A 17,270-nucleotide genomic window follows, 5' to 3' on the forward strand; every position below is an offset into this window, starting at 1 on the left:
CAGGTAGGCACGGGAGGGGCTGGGATTCCGGGGAGAGACGAGAGGAGACATACTGTATGAGTTGGGGGTCCTTAGGAAAACAACACAGACGAGGATGAGACACAAAACACGCCGGGAAAATGATCAGGCAAGAAAAAAGGCTGGAGACAAACCGGGTAGGTGGCCACGTTCTGGCACCGGCAGGCTGGTCAACGAGGCTTTTGTAGGGGTTGCTGCTCGTCAGTCTCAGGTGTGCTGATTGGGGATTGAGCCCAGGTGTGCCGTTGCCTAGCCAACGTCCTAGTGGAGCGCGCTGAGGTAGACGGCAGGTCGGAGCGCACGGAGAGCGCTGGTGACGTGCTCCGAGCCCGCCCCCTAACACCATCATCATCATACCGGGCCTCCATAACAATGTACAGAGCGGACTGTCAGTTAAGATATAGGGGAAGTTTAGCATAGTTATGATAATAATTATAATAGTTATAATACTCCCCAAGTTATAATAGTTATAATGCCCCCCCAGAAGTCACAGCATGTGACATCAGCATCCAGCTCTGCAGGAGTTTGTGGAGGAGTTGTGGAGAGACATGGCAAATACTGGTGTGTGTTTGCCATGGCCCAGGCCTAAAGCCGGACGTGGGCTGGTGTATGTCTGTGTGTACGTGTGTGTGTGTGTTAACTAAATGCTACGACATCCACAGCTGACACAGGGGTATTTATCAAACTCAGGGTGGTCTGCGGGCGACAGTGGGGCATCTACTGGACCTGGTTAGAAGGTAGGAGTGTGTCATATTCACCACCTCCCTCAACCTTCCCTGACATGACAGCCATAGTTCAGTTAGAGCCGGCTGTAAGAAGGATATGAGCTAGGGGTTGTTTTTGGGCCGGGTTGTGAAGTGAGAGTGGATGTCTCTCTTCACAGTAGCAGTTAATGTTCACTCTTTAGCTCTGATCCGTATACGCCCCAGACAATAACTCACATCTCCAATAAATATGGATGCATTTATTGTTAGAAACATTATTTTTAATACATCACACAGCTAATACAAATGGAATAAAAAAGATACATCGAGAGCAGTATTGTATATCGCTGATGTTACTTCCAACGTCAGCTTTGAAACTGACTTGGGAGGAGAATAACAAGGTTATCTCGTCAGTATCACTGTGTAGTCATAATCCAGGAAAGAGAAAGCAGAGATTTATCAAATATACAGACACTTGATTATATTCATATATATATAATATATATATAACATTGCACATTTAAGAGTCAAAACAGGTCAAAAAGAACAAGTGTACACAATATACATGAAGGCACGGCGTTAGAGAAGTCCTGCGTATCTTTGGGAGGAGCTGCCGCCTGCGGAGCTCAGTGAAATGCTGTGGGTCGTTGAAACGACGTTGCAGGAACGTTAAAAGACCGTCGGTAGAGGGAAATACATAAAGCACCTTCTGAATCTACTACAACTTTGCCAAAGAGTGTCACGAACCTGGAACCGTTCTTACTGTCTTAATATTTATTTTTCCAGAAGTACAATAGCGTATGAAGTTGCTCTAGCAAAGGTTTGCGTTCGTTTTCATAACCAGGCACTTGTGTGACATCGATGTCTCTGGCAAAGTCCTCTTCAAACAAACACACGCCATCGCATTCAAAGACAGAACTTGAAATGCTTTTGACTACTGAGTTGAATATATTTACATATTTTGGTAACGCCAAAGATAGTAAGGATCACCAGTTAGCAGTCCCAGAGTTTTCCTAGGCAAAGGAGTGGGTCTAAATGAAGCTTGACCCGTTCAAATACAACAGCGGTCTCCTGTGGTCTCTCCATCCATGCTGCCTTTTTACATTCTGACTGTCTGCTCACCTTCCTCAACACGTACAGGAACTGCCTCGGTGACATCGAATGGGACGCCTTCCCCGTAACGAAGCGTTAGCACGGCATCAGAAAGACAGTGCAAGCTGGTTAGCGCTACAGTAAGAGCTGTGTTATATGCGTTTCCTTGTCCAGCCCAAAGAGTCCCAAAGCATTTCTCCAAAACGAGGCTGGCTGTCTTGGCAGGGCGATCGCTGGCCGCTCTCGACCTCTCCAGGCCGTCGGCGGGTGACCAAAGGTTAAAGGTTGAATGGGTCAGGGGGCAAAGGCCTCACCAGGCACTGCATTGGCTGCCGTGGCTGCTGACGGACTGGGAGTTGCTGTAACGTTTCTTGACGATCATGCTGATGTAAGCTTTCATCAGCTTGGCGATGTCCATAACCTAGGGGACAGAGCAGACAAGGGTCAGGACTTGACGGTTCTTACTGTCTCAGCTCAGAGACGTGGACACTCTCAATGATGCGCATTCAACCACAGACCCCACAATACAAGCTCCATTCATAACACATTGCGACTGTGTATAAAAGCCATCAAATCAGATGTTTTCTCAGCCTGTGTTACCAAATGGCGGGAAAGCCCTCTAACTCAGGAGTGAATGACGTCTAAATACTGTTACATTTTCTACGTGACTGGATACTAAACATTCCCAAAACGGAGGGATTCTCAGCATCTACATACCAGACTGGTTTCAAACAGCAGTTCCCGGCCCTCCACGGTCATCTTGTAGGCGTTTGCCAGCGGGGCCCCGAAGGAGAGGATGAGCTCGTAGGGGAACACCTCCAGGGGCCAGGGCTCGCCGCGCTTGTAGACCGAGATGGCCTCCTTGCTCACTCCCAGCCACAGCTCCAGAGGGAAGCTTCCGTCCCGACACTGGACAACAGGACACAGGAAGAGGGGATGTATGCATGTGTTGCGGTTCCAGGTCAATGATCAGGAAATCTTCTTGAAACATTTACCTCATACCCACTGAGGACCAGAATATGAAAGGCCCCTATGACAAATGTCATATTAAAAGCGTTTTTTCCCTCACCACAGAATCAGGGTAGTGGATGGGACGGACAGAACTCTCACCTCCACGTTGAAGAGTGTGGAGCCGTAGCCGGGCCACTCTTTGACCAGGACCATGTATTTGACCATCGCCTGCTCCTGGCTCATCCCCTGCAGCTTCTTCCACTTGTCCAGCAGGCTGGCCCGGGCCGCGGCGATCTCCTCCCTCATCCACCCCTCCAGCGTGTTCTCCTCCTCCAGCTTCTGCCGACTCAGCGACCCGCTGCGGAAGCTCCTCCTCAGCGTCCCCTCCAGGAAGCTGGAGCGCTTCTTCTCCGCGGTTCCGGAGCGTTCCGCCACAGAGCCTGTGCCCGGCGCGAAGGTCTTCGCTGAGTTTTGGATGCGGGCGCGCAGCCGGGCCATGGGGAACATCTGAGACATCTCAGGCACGGCGGACTGGGAGTTGTAGTCCCCGAGGAGGTATTGTAGTCTCAGGGCAGCCAGAAACTGGAGAGTCTCCTCTGGGGCTGGGTACTGGCCTCTAATGACTGCCTCATGGGCCTGGAGGAGAGAGAGAGAGAGAGAGAGAGAGAGAGAGGGTGAGAGAGAGAAGGAAGGAAGAGAGGTTGAGCGAAAGAGATGCAGTGTGAATGAATGTAGGAGAAACGAGGGGGAAGGAGTGGATAAGGCATGCAAAGATGGCGGCCCATTCATCCAATGAAAGTTGTTAAGTGGCCCCATGGCCAGGAACAGCCAGTTTTTGGCGTAGTGGCCAAGCTCGGTATTGCAAGTGGCGCCAAGAACCTGAAACCTATGAGAGACTGAAACCTAAATCCCCCACTACACTGAAGTTACAGTAATATGGGTACTGTAGAGCCACCTATGAATGAATCATGGTCAAAATTGAATGGTGAGCTCCTTGACCCATGCTGCACCCCTCCACCAAGTTTCATGCATATCTGGCCGGTAGTTTTTGTTTAATCCTGTCTGCCTACAGACACACACACAGACAGACAGGGGCGAAAACATTACCTTCCGCCCTGCGGGGCTTTGCCCTGGGGCGGAGGTAATCATTCCAGCCACCGACCATTGCAATGGTAGGAAACACATGTATTTTAAATGTGAGGATGATGATTGAAGTTTATACCTGCTCAAACATGAAGGCAAACTCAACGCTGTCCCTGGGAACGTTGTCAGTGTCCAGGAAGCAGTAGAGTTTGAAGTAGAACTTCCAGCCAGTGTTCTGCTCTTCTTGACTGGCAGAGAGCCTTCAGATGGGACAAACTGTGTTAAGAGTGTATTCAAGAATGCCCAAGCAAGTTCACACACACACACACACACACACACACACACACACACACACACTCACGCACACACACACTTACTTTTCAAACTTGGCGAGGATGTCGGCCACCACGGTGCGGTTCTCGATGGCTTTGTCAGTGGTGTCGTTGTGCTCGAACAGGGCAAACATGTTCCTGCTGTCCTCCATAGCCAGGCCTCTGATCAGCTTCTCCACCACCTGGGTCACACACACACACACACACACACACACACACACACACACACAGAATGAGAGTTAGAATGAGGTATCAGTGTTGCTGTCTATGCTCAATCTGTTTTCAACCGAACTATGACTATCGGATAGCAGGGCGGTACACCGCGACCGCGTCAACAATAGGGCTGGATTTAAAAAATCAATTCATCGATTCATGAATCCCAAAATTGATCTTTTATTTAATGAATGAATGAATAAATGAAGGAATGAATAGTTCATTCATTCATTCAATGATTCATTCATTCATTCATTCATTCATTTTTGGATATCAGTATCGATACCCAGCCCTAGTACTGATGTGTTGCATGACCCCGCCCCCTCCGGACTCCCCCCGCCCCCTGCGCTTCCCCCTGCGCCCCCCGCCCCGCCCACCTCTCCGGCCGTGGTGTGGGAGTTGATGGTGATCTTGCAGGATCCTCCTCCGTGGCAGTACACCGTGGTGGTCATGTCCTGGCGGGCCACGATGGCGCGGACCTCCTCCTGGGACGGCACGTGCTCACGGGGGCGCGTCCTCCGCAGGGCCTCCAGGGAGAAGGAGGCGCAGCGCTCCATCTCCGTACCGGGGAAGAGCTCCCGCGTCCTGGGGAGGGTGGACACACACACACACACACACACACACACACACACACACACACACCGACCATGGTTAGACATTCCTTGTCGTTCTTTTTTACCGTTTGTGAGCAGAGAGAGAGACAGACAGAGAGAGAGAGAAGGAGAGAGAGAGGGAGAGTGACAGAGAGAGAGAGAAAGAAAGAGAGGGAGAGAGAGAGATAGGGAGAGAGAGAGAGATAGAGAGAGAGATGGAGAGAGAGAGAGAGGGGGGAAGACAGAGAGAGAGGGAGAGAGAGAGAGGGAGGGGGTGGAGAGAGAGAGAGGGGGGGGAGACAGAGAGAGAGAGAGGGAGGTGGGGAGAGAGAGAGAGAGGGACCATGAGGAGAGATGAATCCTTTCCTGACTCAGAACAAAGGAGCAGACGCGGAGGTCCTCACCTCTTGAAGTGGAACTTGAGGTAGCGGAGGACGGAGCGCGAGGGTACGAAGGTGCAGCACATGCAGGCCAGGATCCTCCAGCTGCACAGGTTCCCGGGGCTGCCGGGCTGGGGGGGCCGCGTGGTCTGCTTCACCAGCTGGCAGTAGAGCTCGTCCCGCAGGGGCTTGAGCTCCTGGCCCGTCCGCAGCACGCCCTGGATGATGGGCACGGGGTCGGCCACGCCCTCCAGGTGCTGCAGCGAGTTGAACACCTTCAGGGCCTCCTCCTGCAGGGTGGTGTAGCCCTTGTGTCTCAGAGCTGGGGGGCGGATCAGATAAGATACAGTTCATGATTGGTTGATTGGTTAATTGATTGATTGATTGATTGGTTGATTGACTGATCAAGCACACTGATCCATACACACTGTGGCGCAATGCGTCAGGCAACTGTTGTTCGCAGTGTGCTTTTGTATCTGTCCCTACATCAATACAACATTCAAGATCCGATTTATTGTCCATGTATGTAGTGCACATACTAGGAATGTGTGTAGGGTAATAGAATGTGATGAACGCACAGCTGGTGTGGATGTCTCCGTAGGGCAGAGGTAGCAGGGGAGAGTGGAGCGGGTGGTGGCTGTAGCGAAGGATGGGGTTCCTCTTGTAGATCTGCTCCACCACTTCTGAGTTCAGACAGTTCTCCTGTGAACACACGCGAGGGGTTCAGATCGCAAACAGACGTCCTGGTTCACATGTTGGGTGTATTTACGGTCAGGGGAGCCCTGTTAGGTTTCTGTGTGTTTAACCGCGGTGTGTTCGTCCTTTTGTAACTGCGCCTGTAGATTGTGAGCCATTAGCACGTGCATTTGAACGTCAGTTCTGATGGTCTGTTAGTCATGTCTACAAGAAGGCGGAGTGAAAACCAGGTCCGGGTGATCGTAAGTAAGTAAATAAACTTTATTTATATAGTTTACTTACTAACTAACTAACTAACTAACTAACTAACAATCACCCGGACCAGGTCTCTGTAGACATGACTAACAGAGCATCAGAACATGATCCCATGATGGATGGTGATCGCCCTCTTTACCTTGATGTCGTGGATGAGCTGCTGGGTCGGGGTGTCGATGGGGACCTTGGTGTCGATGGCGTTCTGGATGGCGCTGGCCCAGCGCGTGGCCTCGTTCAGCAGCTTACTGTAGAGGTGGTACGAGTGCTTGCGACCGTACACGGTCAAGTTCCAGTAACCTGGGGGAGGGGCACGAGGATTTAGGACATGAGGGGGCGTGGTCTGTTTAAACCACCGATTCTCAATAAGGCTGGATGGATTGTGTTCTACGTAGCATTTCCTTAATCAGACACTCTAACGTAGCATACTAGCATACAAGCATATCGTTACATGAAAGTAACACGGCGTTGTGTGACTAGCATGCTAATTACGTGACACACAATAACATGAGAGGCGTGTCGTAAAACGCCGCAGAATGCTAACAGCGTGTCGTTGCGTAGAAACACTGTAGCATGTTAGCATGTTAGCACGTAGCACATTCTGACCCGTCTCTTTGAAGACCTTCTCGTCCGGCTGCACCACGGAGCACAGGCTGTTGATCACCAGGGTGCCCAGCTTCAGCGCGTTGCGCTCTGAGCTCTTGTAGTAGTCCAGGGAATTGTGGGTAAGCAGGAACCAGCGTTTCTTCAGCTTCAGGGAGGCGCGGCTGCTGTTCTTCATCTCCTTGTGGAGCCAGCCTGAGAGAGAGAGGGACAGACCCAGGGAGAGTGAGGTCGAGCACAAACAGGCCGCAAGAAACACCGATACTAACGTCGCCCACAAGAACACACTGTTAATAAAGTCACGTTATCTAACCCTGACCATTGATCCGCTGTAGGCTAAACCCTAATTTTACGTGTGTGTGTGTGTGTGTGTGTGTGTGTGTGCGTGCCTGCGTGTTTGTGTGTGTGTGTGTGTGTGTCCTGACCCCGGACGATGAACTCCTGTCCCTGGACGCGTGCGTCCCCCTTGCAGCGCTGCAGCAGGGTGATCCAGTGGTGCATCTCCTCCGGCGTGTCGGCGTTGCAGTGGAGCACCCTGTTAGCCGTGATCATCACGAACGAATTGGGCCTGGGGGGCGGGGACACAAAACGTTAGATTTGATCACAACAACAACAACGACAACAACAACAACGACAACAACAACAGCAGCAACAACAGCAGCAACAACAACAGCAATAACAACAACAACAACAACAACAACAACAACAAAGGAAAAACATGTACGTCCCTCTGGCGCTCTCTGGTGAAAGCGAGGTATTTCATCAGTCATCTATGTACTGGACATCCTTATTGAGGTATTGCTGATGGTAGCTGATGTACTCATGGTTACTGCAGTGTGATGGTAGCTGATGCACTGATGGTTACTGCAGTGTGATGGTAGCTGATGTACTCATGGTTACTGCAGTGTGATGGTAGCTGATGTTCTCATGGTTACTGCAGTGTGATGGTAGCTGATGTACTCATGGTTACTGCAGTGTGATGGTAGATGCTGTACTCATGGTTACTGCAGTGTGATGGTAGCTGATGTACTCATGGTTACTGCAGTGTGATGGTAGCTGATGTACTCATGGTTACTGCAGTGTGATGGTAGATGCTGTACTCATGGTTACTGCAGTGTGATGGTAGCTGATGTACTCATGGTTACTGCAGTTTGATGGTAGCTGATGTTCTCATGGTTACTGCAGTGTGATGGTAGATGCTGTACTCATGGTTACTGCAGTGTGATGGTAGCTGATGTACTCATGGTTACTGCAGTGTGATGGTAGCTGATGTACTCATGGTTACTGCAGTGTGATGGTAGCTGATGTACTCATGGTTACTGCAGTGTGATGGTAGCTGATGTACTCATGGTTACTGCAGTGTGATGGTAGCTGATGTACTCATGGTTACTGCAGTGTGATGGTAGCTGATGTACTCCTGGTTACTGCAGTGTGATGGTAGCTGATGTACTCATGGTTACTGCAGTGTGATGGTAGCTGATGTACTCATGGTTACTGCAGTGTGATGGTAGCTGATGTACTCATGGTTACTGCAGTGTGATGACTCTTACCTCTCAGGGTTGTCTGAGGCACAGACCGAGTCTATCATCCCTACATCCAAGGTTCCCTGAGAGAGAGAGAGAGAGAGAGAGAGAGAGAGAGGAAAGAGAGAGAGAGAGAGAGGAAAGAGAGGAAAGAGAGAGAGAGATGGGGGAGAGATAAACCTTTATAAGAGAGACTATAAACATGAATGCACACACAAACACACACACACACACACACACACACAAACACACACACACACACACACACACAACCACCCCCTCCCCCAACAGTACAAAACCATTCCCTTCCCACTCTACACGCTTTCTGAAACCGCCCATAACAGTATTAAACCCTGTAGGTGCAGGACTCACCACGGCATTCTGGGGGTTGGCCTGCTCGTCATGCATCTCCCTGATCTCCTGCTCCGTGGAACCGTGCACCTGACTCAGCACGCTGAACCACTGGCTGCAGCCAATCAGAGAGAGAGGGAGAGGGTGTCAGACAATCACAGAGAGACAGGGAGAGGGCGTCAGCCAATCACAGAGAGACAGGGAGAGGGCGTCAGCCAATCGGCGACCATTATCGCGATCGGCTCACCAATCACATACGCATGTGTGCACACGCCAGACACACACACACAAAAATGAAACGAACAAAGGCAACATAATGCATAGTGTCTGTCCATGACGAATGGGACGTATTGTCCCTGTGCTGTCATGGAGACGTACCTGGCGTCCTCGGCAGACTCTGCGATCAGGTGGTAGGTCCGCTCCCGCATCACGATGTCGATTCCATTCTCCTTCCCCGTGTTGTCCACAATCTCCCTGCAACACAGAAGAATCAGGCGCCGCTCAAACTTCAACCCCCAGACTCAGGAAAAGGATACGGACCCGGGTTAGGGTGAGGGGGAGGGGATCTGAGCCCAGGACTGGTGTGTGTCTGTGTGTGTGTGAGTGTGCCTGGGTCCAGATAGAGGCAGGGGTTGGGGTAGGGTGGGGTTAGGAAAAGGATACGGACCCGGGTTAGGGTGAGGGTGAGGGGATCTGAGCCCAGGACTGGTGTGTGTCTGTGTGTGTGTGAGTGTGAGTGTGCCTGGGTCCAGGTAGAGGCAGGGGTCGGCGGTAGGGTGGGGCTAGGAAAAGGATACGGACCCAGGTTAGGGTGAGGGGAAGGGGGACTGGGCCCAGGTCCAGGCCTAAAGCCGGAAGTGGACTGGTGTATGTGTGTGTGTACGTGTGTGTGTGTGTGTGTTAAGAGTTTAAGAGGGAGAGACACTAGGGAGGATGACAGGGTTAGTGGCTGTACTGGACATCCACAGCAGACACGGGGGTATCTATCGGACTCAGGGTGGTCTGCGGGTGACGGGGGCATCTACTGGACCTGGTTAGAAGTTCGGGGGGAGAGAGAGAGGCACTAGGGAGAGGGGAGGCTTACTTGGCGGCGTGCATATCCAGCATGCCCTTCATCTTGTCCTCGCCGTCGTTCTCGAAGTACATGAGCTTGCTCTGGCGCAGGACGAACCAGCGGCGCTTCCAGTTGCGGCGGGACAGCGTGGACGAGCCGCCGCCCTTCTTGTTGAGCCAGCCCTGCTTCAGCGCCTCCTGCTTGGCCCGGAACCACAGGAACGTCTCGTCCTTCAGCACGCACCAACGCCGGCGCCACGTGTTCATCAGACCGCCTGAGGGGGGGGTGGGAGGGAGAGAGAGAGGGAGAGAGAGGGAGAGAGAGAGAGAGAGAGAGAGAGAGAGAGACCATGAGGAGATGGATCCTTTCCTGACTCAGAATAAAGGAGAGACAGAGTGTCATGGAGGGGAGCCAGGGTGAAGAGGAAGGTCACGCTCCACACCTCCATCTGCTCCTCTGAGCCCCTCATGAGACGGGGAGCAGCCAGGCGTGGGGGGGCGGGGGGCATGGTGGGGGGGTACCCAGCCAAACCCACTCTGAACCCTTTCCAACTCCCCTGCTCCCTTCCTCTGCCCTCCAGGTCATCTCTGACATGATTGCTATACTTCACAGGTCAGTGATTTCTACTAGGAAGATGGGGAGTGGTGGCAGCAGTTGCTTTGAAAATATTCACACATTTTGTAAACTGATGGTACTCCTACAGTTTTGGACGTTCACACACATATTATATATCAATATGTTCACACAACTGTGGTGATTCGTACAATGTAAGTCTCTAAGTTGTGTGACTTACAGTTTTCGCTGTATGACGATTTGTTCGGCAACTGTGCTCCTCATTGAAACGTATGGCAACGCACTCTAACTTTTGAGCTGTTCATTTTGTATTTTTACCCTTTTTCTAATTTGTCGCTATGCCTACAGTTTTAACAGCTCACACACATATTTTATATCAAAATGTTCACACAACTGTGCTGATTCGTACAATGTAAGTATCTAAGCTGTGTGACTTATAGTTTTCGCTGTATGATGATTTGTTCGGCAACTGCGCTCTCCATTGAAACGTATGGGCCAACACTAACTTTTGTGCTGCTAATTTTGCATTTTTACACTTTTTCTAACTCGTCGCCGTGCCTACAGTTTTTAAGCTACACGGACATATCATAGCCTTAAATGTTCAGCATTTTCTCCAGATTCCTACGGTGTCAATATCTAGGCTGTGACCTTTATACTTTTTGAGAGAGAGAGCTGTCTGAAGCCGGCATGCCTTTCCATTGAAGTGAATGAGAGGATGCTCACAGTGTCAGTTGGGATTTGAATTTGGGGACACGCACGCTCTCTGTACAGGCACCCTTTTATGACTACTGTGGTAGCATTCATATTCCTTCCTTCCTTCCTTCCTTCCTTCCTTCCTTCCTTCCTTCCTTCCTTCCTTCCTTCCTTCCTTCCTTCCTTCCTTCCTTCCTTCCTTCCTTCTTTCCTTCCTTCCTTCCTTCCTTCCTTCCTTCCTTATATTCAAAGAAATATTCAGAATGACACTCTTTTTCAGGCTGTAAACTCATATTAATACCCTTTCTCCTCTTTCAGCTATTGAACTCAATAAAACCATGAGTTATGATGAGTGGTTAAATCAATTTTCAGTGTAGTACTAGCTGTACTTATAACAAACACATACTACTTCTCACTGCAACTGCTTCTCACTTCAACTTCCATACAAAACCTCCATAGCTACTGCTCGGCCCCAGAGTGGGCTATAGACACACGGTCTCCAATGAGGGGTGCCTGGCAATCACTGACCTCCTCCTGACTGGCTCTGGAGACGGAGTCTCGCCATCACGCCATTATCCACGCCACAGTCCCCACATCTCAGCCCCTGAGTTGGCTAAAGAAACAGCTTTCACAGTTGTGTACATGTGGGTGGCCTGGAGCATGTGGGTGGCCAGGAGAGCAGTACACTGTCCTCGACCGGCTCTGACCCGAGGGGGCGGAGTCTCGCCCCCACGCCACTACCACACCACGGACCTCACAACACAGCCTCTGAGGGGGCTAGAGACACACAGTCTTCACTGGTGAAGGCAGGTGAGTAGCCCGACGGGGCCTTCACTGTCCACGACCGGCTCTGACCCAAGGGGGCAGAGTCTCGCTACCACGCCACTAAACACGCCACGGACACCACAACTCAGCCCTTGAGTGGGCTAGAGACACACAGTCTTCATGGGTGGGTGCATGGAGATTGCCAAGAGATCACTGTACTGTCCCGGATCGGTTGTGACCCAAGGAGGCGGAGTCTTGCCCCCACGCCACTATCCACGCCACAGACCCCACAACTCAGCCCGAGTGAGCTAGAGACACACGGTCTTCACCAGTGGGTGCAAAGAGATTGCCCGGAGGTCAATGCACTGCCCCCGACCAGCTCTGACCCAAGGGGGCAGTCTTTCCACCACGCCACCATCCACGCCATGGACCACAGAACTCAGCCCATGTGGGCTAGAGACACACGGTCTTCACCGTTTGGTGCATAGAGATTGCCCAGAGGTCACTGTACTGTCCCCGACAGGCTTCCAAGCTTTTAAGCTCTCCGTTCCATCATTTATTCCATCTTTCAGCTTTGACAGTATTACTCTATTGCTCATCTTTCAAGCTAAAGACTAAAGGCTTAAACTACTCAGGTTGAAAAGTTTAAAAGTATTTAAGTTCTTAGCTTATTTAGGTAATGCAGTTCCAATTCTGCCAGTTTCACATTTCAGCTAAGCTTCCAGGTTCTCCATCTTACAAGCTTTTAGCAATACATTCCATCATTTAGTCCATGTTTCAGCTTTGACAGTATTACAGTTTATCTTCCACCTTTTGTAGCAATGTATTTCAGTTTTTAGCTTCTTTAGGCAATGCAGTTCAGCTTCCAATTCTGCTAGTTTCCCATTTCAGCTTCCAGGCTTTTCAGCTTCCAGGATTTTCAACTATTCAGGTGTGATTCATTTGACATTTCAGATTTTTCACATTCATGCATTTTCAGCAATGCTTGTGCTATTCCATTCAGCTCCTCAGCATTCACACGCATTTTCTGCAGGAAATGCAATTTTCTAGTTAATGACTGCAGTGCCATCTAGTGGATACCCCCTAAACCCTAAAAATGATCTTTCAGTCAGATTTGAAATGACAGTTCCGGTACAATGGGTATAATGATCAACTGTGATAAAATTAAATTACATTTTAGTGATAAAATGATCACTAAAACCGTGCTTGATTTTTTTGCTTTGAAAAACTCACTGTAAATGCTCTCCAGCATCAACCAAAGTTAGCAACACTCTCCAAGACACATTATTCTTAATGCTTAAGCAAACAACAGTTGCTTGGTGCTGCTAATTTTATTTGTGGTTTTCAATATGAAAATGATTTCAGTGTCTAGCAGTCGTTTTTGAACATTTTCAGCACATTTTAACAATACCACAATAATACTGATAACCATGATAATTTTGGTCTCCATAATCGTGATGTGAAACTTTCATGCCTTTCCATCTCTAGACAGCACTGAGAATCCAATTCGCAACTGTATGTAACTTTGATAATATCACAGTCAACTGTGATTCGTAGCTCATGTGTGATCTGTAGATTACGGTGTATGTAGGTGAAAAACTCATCGTGTTCAACCAGCGAATCCATGAAGAGGATGTAGTCACCTTTGATGTGGAGGAAGCTGTGGAAGTAGGGCAGCGTGACGCAGCTGTAGACCGAGTCGCGCCGGTACGACAGCTCGTCGTCCGTGTCGAACCTGTCAAAGTCGTCTTCGCTGTCCTCAAACTGAACAGAGACAGTGGGTATACGTTAGCATGATAGTGACTTACTGCACCAGCGTACTGTTCTGATCTGCAACAACCCATGGAACCTACTACCAACAGAAATGATAACCATGACACATAAATATATGTTCAAAAAACAAAGAAGGAAACACTTGGGTACTGCATGCTTGAGACACTAGATGGCGATGCTTTGGAAATGGAAATGTGTAGTTTTACACATAAACAAATAAACCCATACAACACAGCACATTCAGATGGCGAACAGCTAAGACTGCGGCTAACGAGATGGAAGGATCTATTGAACCCCGGGTCAGAACGGGCCGATACCCACCGATGACTGCGCCCCCTCGGAGCTGAAGCGGTACGCCCTGGAGCTGTTGTAGGTTCCGACGGAGCCGCGGCAATCGGGCGACCACTGCCCGCTGTGGGGGTTGGACAACGCCATGCTCCCGCTGGACACGATGGCCCCTTCGTCGTAGTCGTCCTGGTCGTAGTCCGAATCCTCGTCCGGAGGGATGAGCTCAACCAGGTCCTCGGACTGGGCCTCGGACGAGGCCTGGGCGTGGCAGTAGGCGGAGTCGGCGCTGGAGAAGACGCTGTGGCAGGCCGGGGGGACGGGGGGCAGGGGCAGGGCCTGGTGGAGCAGGGGCAGGGGGGGTGGGAGCACGCCGTCGTTGGCGTAGGGGTCCTCCTCCGAGGAGTCGTCGCTGGTCCGGATGCCGCTGGTGCGCTGTCCGTCCGAGTGGCCGTGCTCGCTGGGGTTGGGCGAGTCCTTGAAGCCCTCGTCGTCCGCCCCGAAGCCCTCGTCCACCTCCTCCTCCTCCTCGTCCCCTCCCCTCTCGCCGCCCTCCTTCTCTTTCTCCTCCCCCTCGCCGACCCCGCCCAGCGTGCTCTCGATGTTGCGCACGCACTCGTCGATCTCGTCGAAGTTGAGCGAGTCGAGGAACTGCTGGGCGGCCTTGCAGGCCTCGTCCTCCAGGCGCCGCAGCTCCTGGTCGCGCAGCAGCTGCAGGCGGTTCAGCGACGCCTCTGTCAGCGACAGCTCCTGGCGCTCCTTCTGACGCTGCAGGGCCGTGATCTCCCTCTCCAGCCGCAGGATCTCCTCCACCTGGGAGGCGTCCTGGGGCCGGCCCGCCTCCTCCTCCTCCTCCTCCTCGAACACGTCCTCCAGGGCCTCGGACGACCCTAGCTCCTCGGAGGCGTCCGATGACTGCGTGGCGGTCGCCTGCTGGGCCAGGGCCAGCGAGGCGAGCTCTTTAGCACGTTGGAGCTCCTCTATCTTCCTGGCCTCCTCTGCCTAGAGACAGGAGAGAACAGAAGAAGCAGAAGAGAGAATAAGTAATAATATCACTAGTACTAGAGAGACACCAGTGTGGTCGGTGCAGTGACAATGATAGTTACTGGAATGACAAAGTTGGAGTGTAGGACACAAACAACTATCTAGAGATACAAGATGAGTTTTACTGCTCTACGAACTACAATTATCTCGATGAACTACAATCCCCAGCAAGAGAATAAGTGAAAGAGAGAACATAATTATCCAACATGCACTGGACAGGGGTAAAATCATAAGGTATTGAATGTAAAATGTCTATTGATGAGTTTATTCGTGAGCTCTGTGGTGTGTAGGCGGTGATGCCCTCTTACCTCTCGAGCCAGACGTTGGGCCTCTAGCCTCTGCCTCTCCCTGTCAGTCCAAACAGGAAATGCATCACATCAACTGGACATCATATGGCAATACATTTTCAGTAACCTGAGTGACTGCTTTCAGATATTGAAAATAATAAAACACCAATTTCCACATACGTAAATCGGAATACCCCAGCTGACATGAACCAGATGAAAATTCCACTCGCAAAAAATCTCAACCGACCTACAGTAAGACTCCTTTATCCTTAATCCATCCATCCATCTTCATCCGCTTATCCGGGGTCGGGTTGCGGAGGCAGCAGCTCCAGCAGGGGGCCCCAGACATGCCTTTCCCTAGCAGCATCAACCAGCTCTGCCTGGGGAATCTTTAGCCGCTCACAGGCCAGTGCGGAGATGTAGTCCCGCCACCTAGTCCTGGGTCTACCCCGCGGCCTCCTCCCAGCCGGACATGCCTGGAACACCTCCCTAGGGAGGCGCCCAGGAGGCATCCTCACTAGATGCCCGAACCACCTCAACTGGCTCCTTTCGACGCAAAGGAGCAGCGGCTCTACTCCGAGTCTCTCCCGGATGACTGAACTTCTCACCCGATCTCTCAGGGAGACCCCAGCCACCCTCCGGAGAAAACTCATTTCGGCCGCTTGTATCCGTGATCTCGTTCTTTCGGTCATGACCCATCCTTCATGACCCTAGGTGAGGGTGGGGACAAAGATAGACCGGTAGATCGAGAGCTTTGCCTTTTGGCTCAGCTCTCTTTTCGTCACAACAGTGCGGTAAAGCGACTGCAGAACCGCACCAGCTGCTCCGATTCTCCGGCCAAACTCCCTCTCCATGGTTCCCTCACTCGTGAACAAGACCCCCAGATACTTGAACTCCTTCACTTGGGGTAAGGACTCATTTCCTACTCGGAGCGGACAGGCCACCGGTTTCCTGCTGAGAACCATGGCCTCAGATTTAGAAGTGCTGATTGTCATCCCAGCCGCTTCACACTCAGTTGCGAACCTATCCAGAGAGTGCTGGAGGTCGCAGGCAGTTGATGCCATCAGGACCACATCATCTGCAAATAGCAGCGACGTGATCCCCAGCTCATCGAACTGCAAACCCACCTCCCCACGGCTACGCCTCGATATCCTGTCCATGAAAATCACAAACAGGATTGGTGACAAAGCGCAGCCCTGGCGGAGGCCAACCCCCACCGGAAAGGAAGACGACTTACTGCCGAGGACCCGGACACAGCTCTCGCTCTGGGTGTACATGGATTGGATGGCCCTAAGTAGGGAACCCCTCACCCCATACTCCCGCATAACCCTCCACAAGACCTCTTGAGGGACCCGGTCGTAAGCCTTCTCCAAGTCCACAAAACACATGTAGACAGGTTGGGCAAACTCCCAAGTCCCCTCCAAGATCCTCGCGAGAGGAAGAGCTGGTCGGTGGTTCCATGACCAGGACGAAATCCGCATTGTTCCTCTTCGATCTGAGGTTCGACTATTCTATCCTTAATAGAACCTCAAGATACCCCAGAAACGTTCCCCATCCACCCAAAACGTTCCTCGTCACTATTGAGAGAAAACAGAACATCTCACCTTTCCATCTCCTCCTCCATCCTCCTCAGCCGCTCCTCCTCCTCCCTCCTCCTCCTCAGGTCCAGGAGCCGACAGTAGGCCTTGCGGGCCAGCTGGCCTCTCAGGCGTTTCTGGAAGGTGAGCGCCGCCCAGCGCAGGAGTAAGAATTTCCTCCGCCAGTAAAACGCCCGGTAATTCTTCTGAATGACCACAATGCCTTGCAGCAGCTTCCTGTACTGCTTCCTGTGGGGTGAAGGACACAACGGCTCTGGTATATCCTCACATCGGACTCGGGTTCAAATAGATTCCACCTCAGTAGCTACAGTTTACTTTCAATATACTTTTAAAAATGGTGGCGTAACCCAAGGGACTGAACTAGGACCTATGCTATAACCTTTTAGAATATACTGTCAATGCATAAT

At 51.3% G+C, this 17,270-nt stretch overlaps 1 protein-coding gene across 1 annotated transcript in view; it reads right to left on the reverse strand.

Moving 5' to 3' along the window:
* Positions 1–1,170: 1,170 nt before the first annotated feature.
* Positions 1,171–17,270, reverse strand: part of myo10 (myosin X) — a 109,923-nt gene continuing 93,823 nt past the window's right edge. Inside the window, 19 exon segments of the mRNA XM_084457845.1 lie at positions 1,171–2,235; positions 2,532–2,723; positions 2,925–3,401; positions 3,988–4,108; positions 4,226–4,362; positions 4,771–4,978; positions 5,391–5,688; positions 5,945–6,068; positions 6,457–6,614; positions 6,921–7,112; positions 7,343–7,485; positions 8,468–8,523; positions 8,813–8,906; positions 9,170–9,265; positions 9,876–10,119; positions 13,520–13,640; positions 13,971–14,936; positions 15,287–15,326; positions 16,870–17,091. Coding sequence (XP_084313971.1) covers positions 2,125–2,235; positions 2,532–2,723; positions 2,925–3,401; positions 3,988–4,108; positions 4,226–4,362; positions 4,771–4,978; positions 5,391–5,688; positions 5,945–6,068; positions 6,457–6,614; positions 6,921–7,112; positions 7,343–7,485; positions 8,468–8,523; positions 8,813–8,906; positions 9,170–9,265; positions 9,876–10,119; positions 13,520–13,640; positions 13,971–14,936; positions 15,287–15,326; positions 16,870–17,091 — 4,000 coding nt within the window. The 3' untranslated portion in view covers positions 1,171–2,124.

This window comes from Borostomias antarcticus, assembly GCF_949987555.1.
Source record: "Borostomias antarcticus genome assembly, chromosome: 24".
Classification (NCBI taxonomy): domain Eukaryota; kingdom Metazoa; phylum Chordata; class Actinopteri; order Stomiiformes; family Stomiidae; genus Borostomias; species Borostomias antarcticus.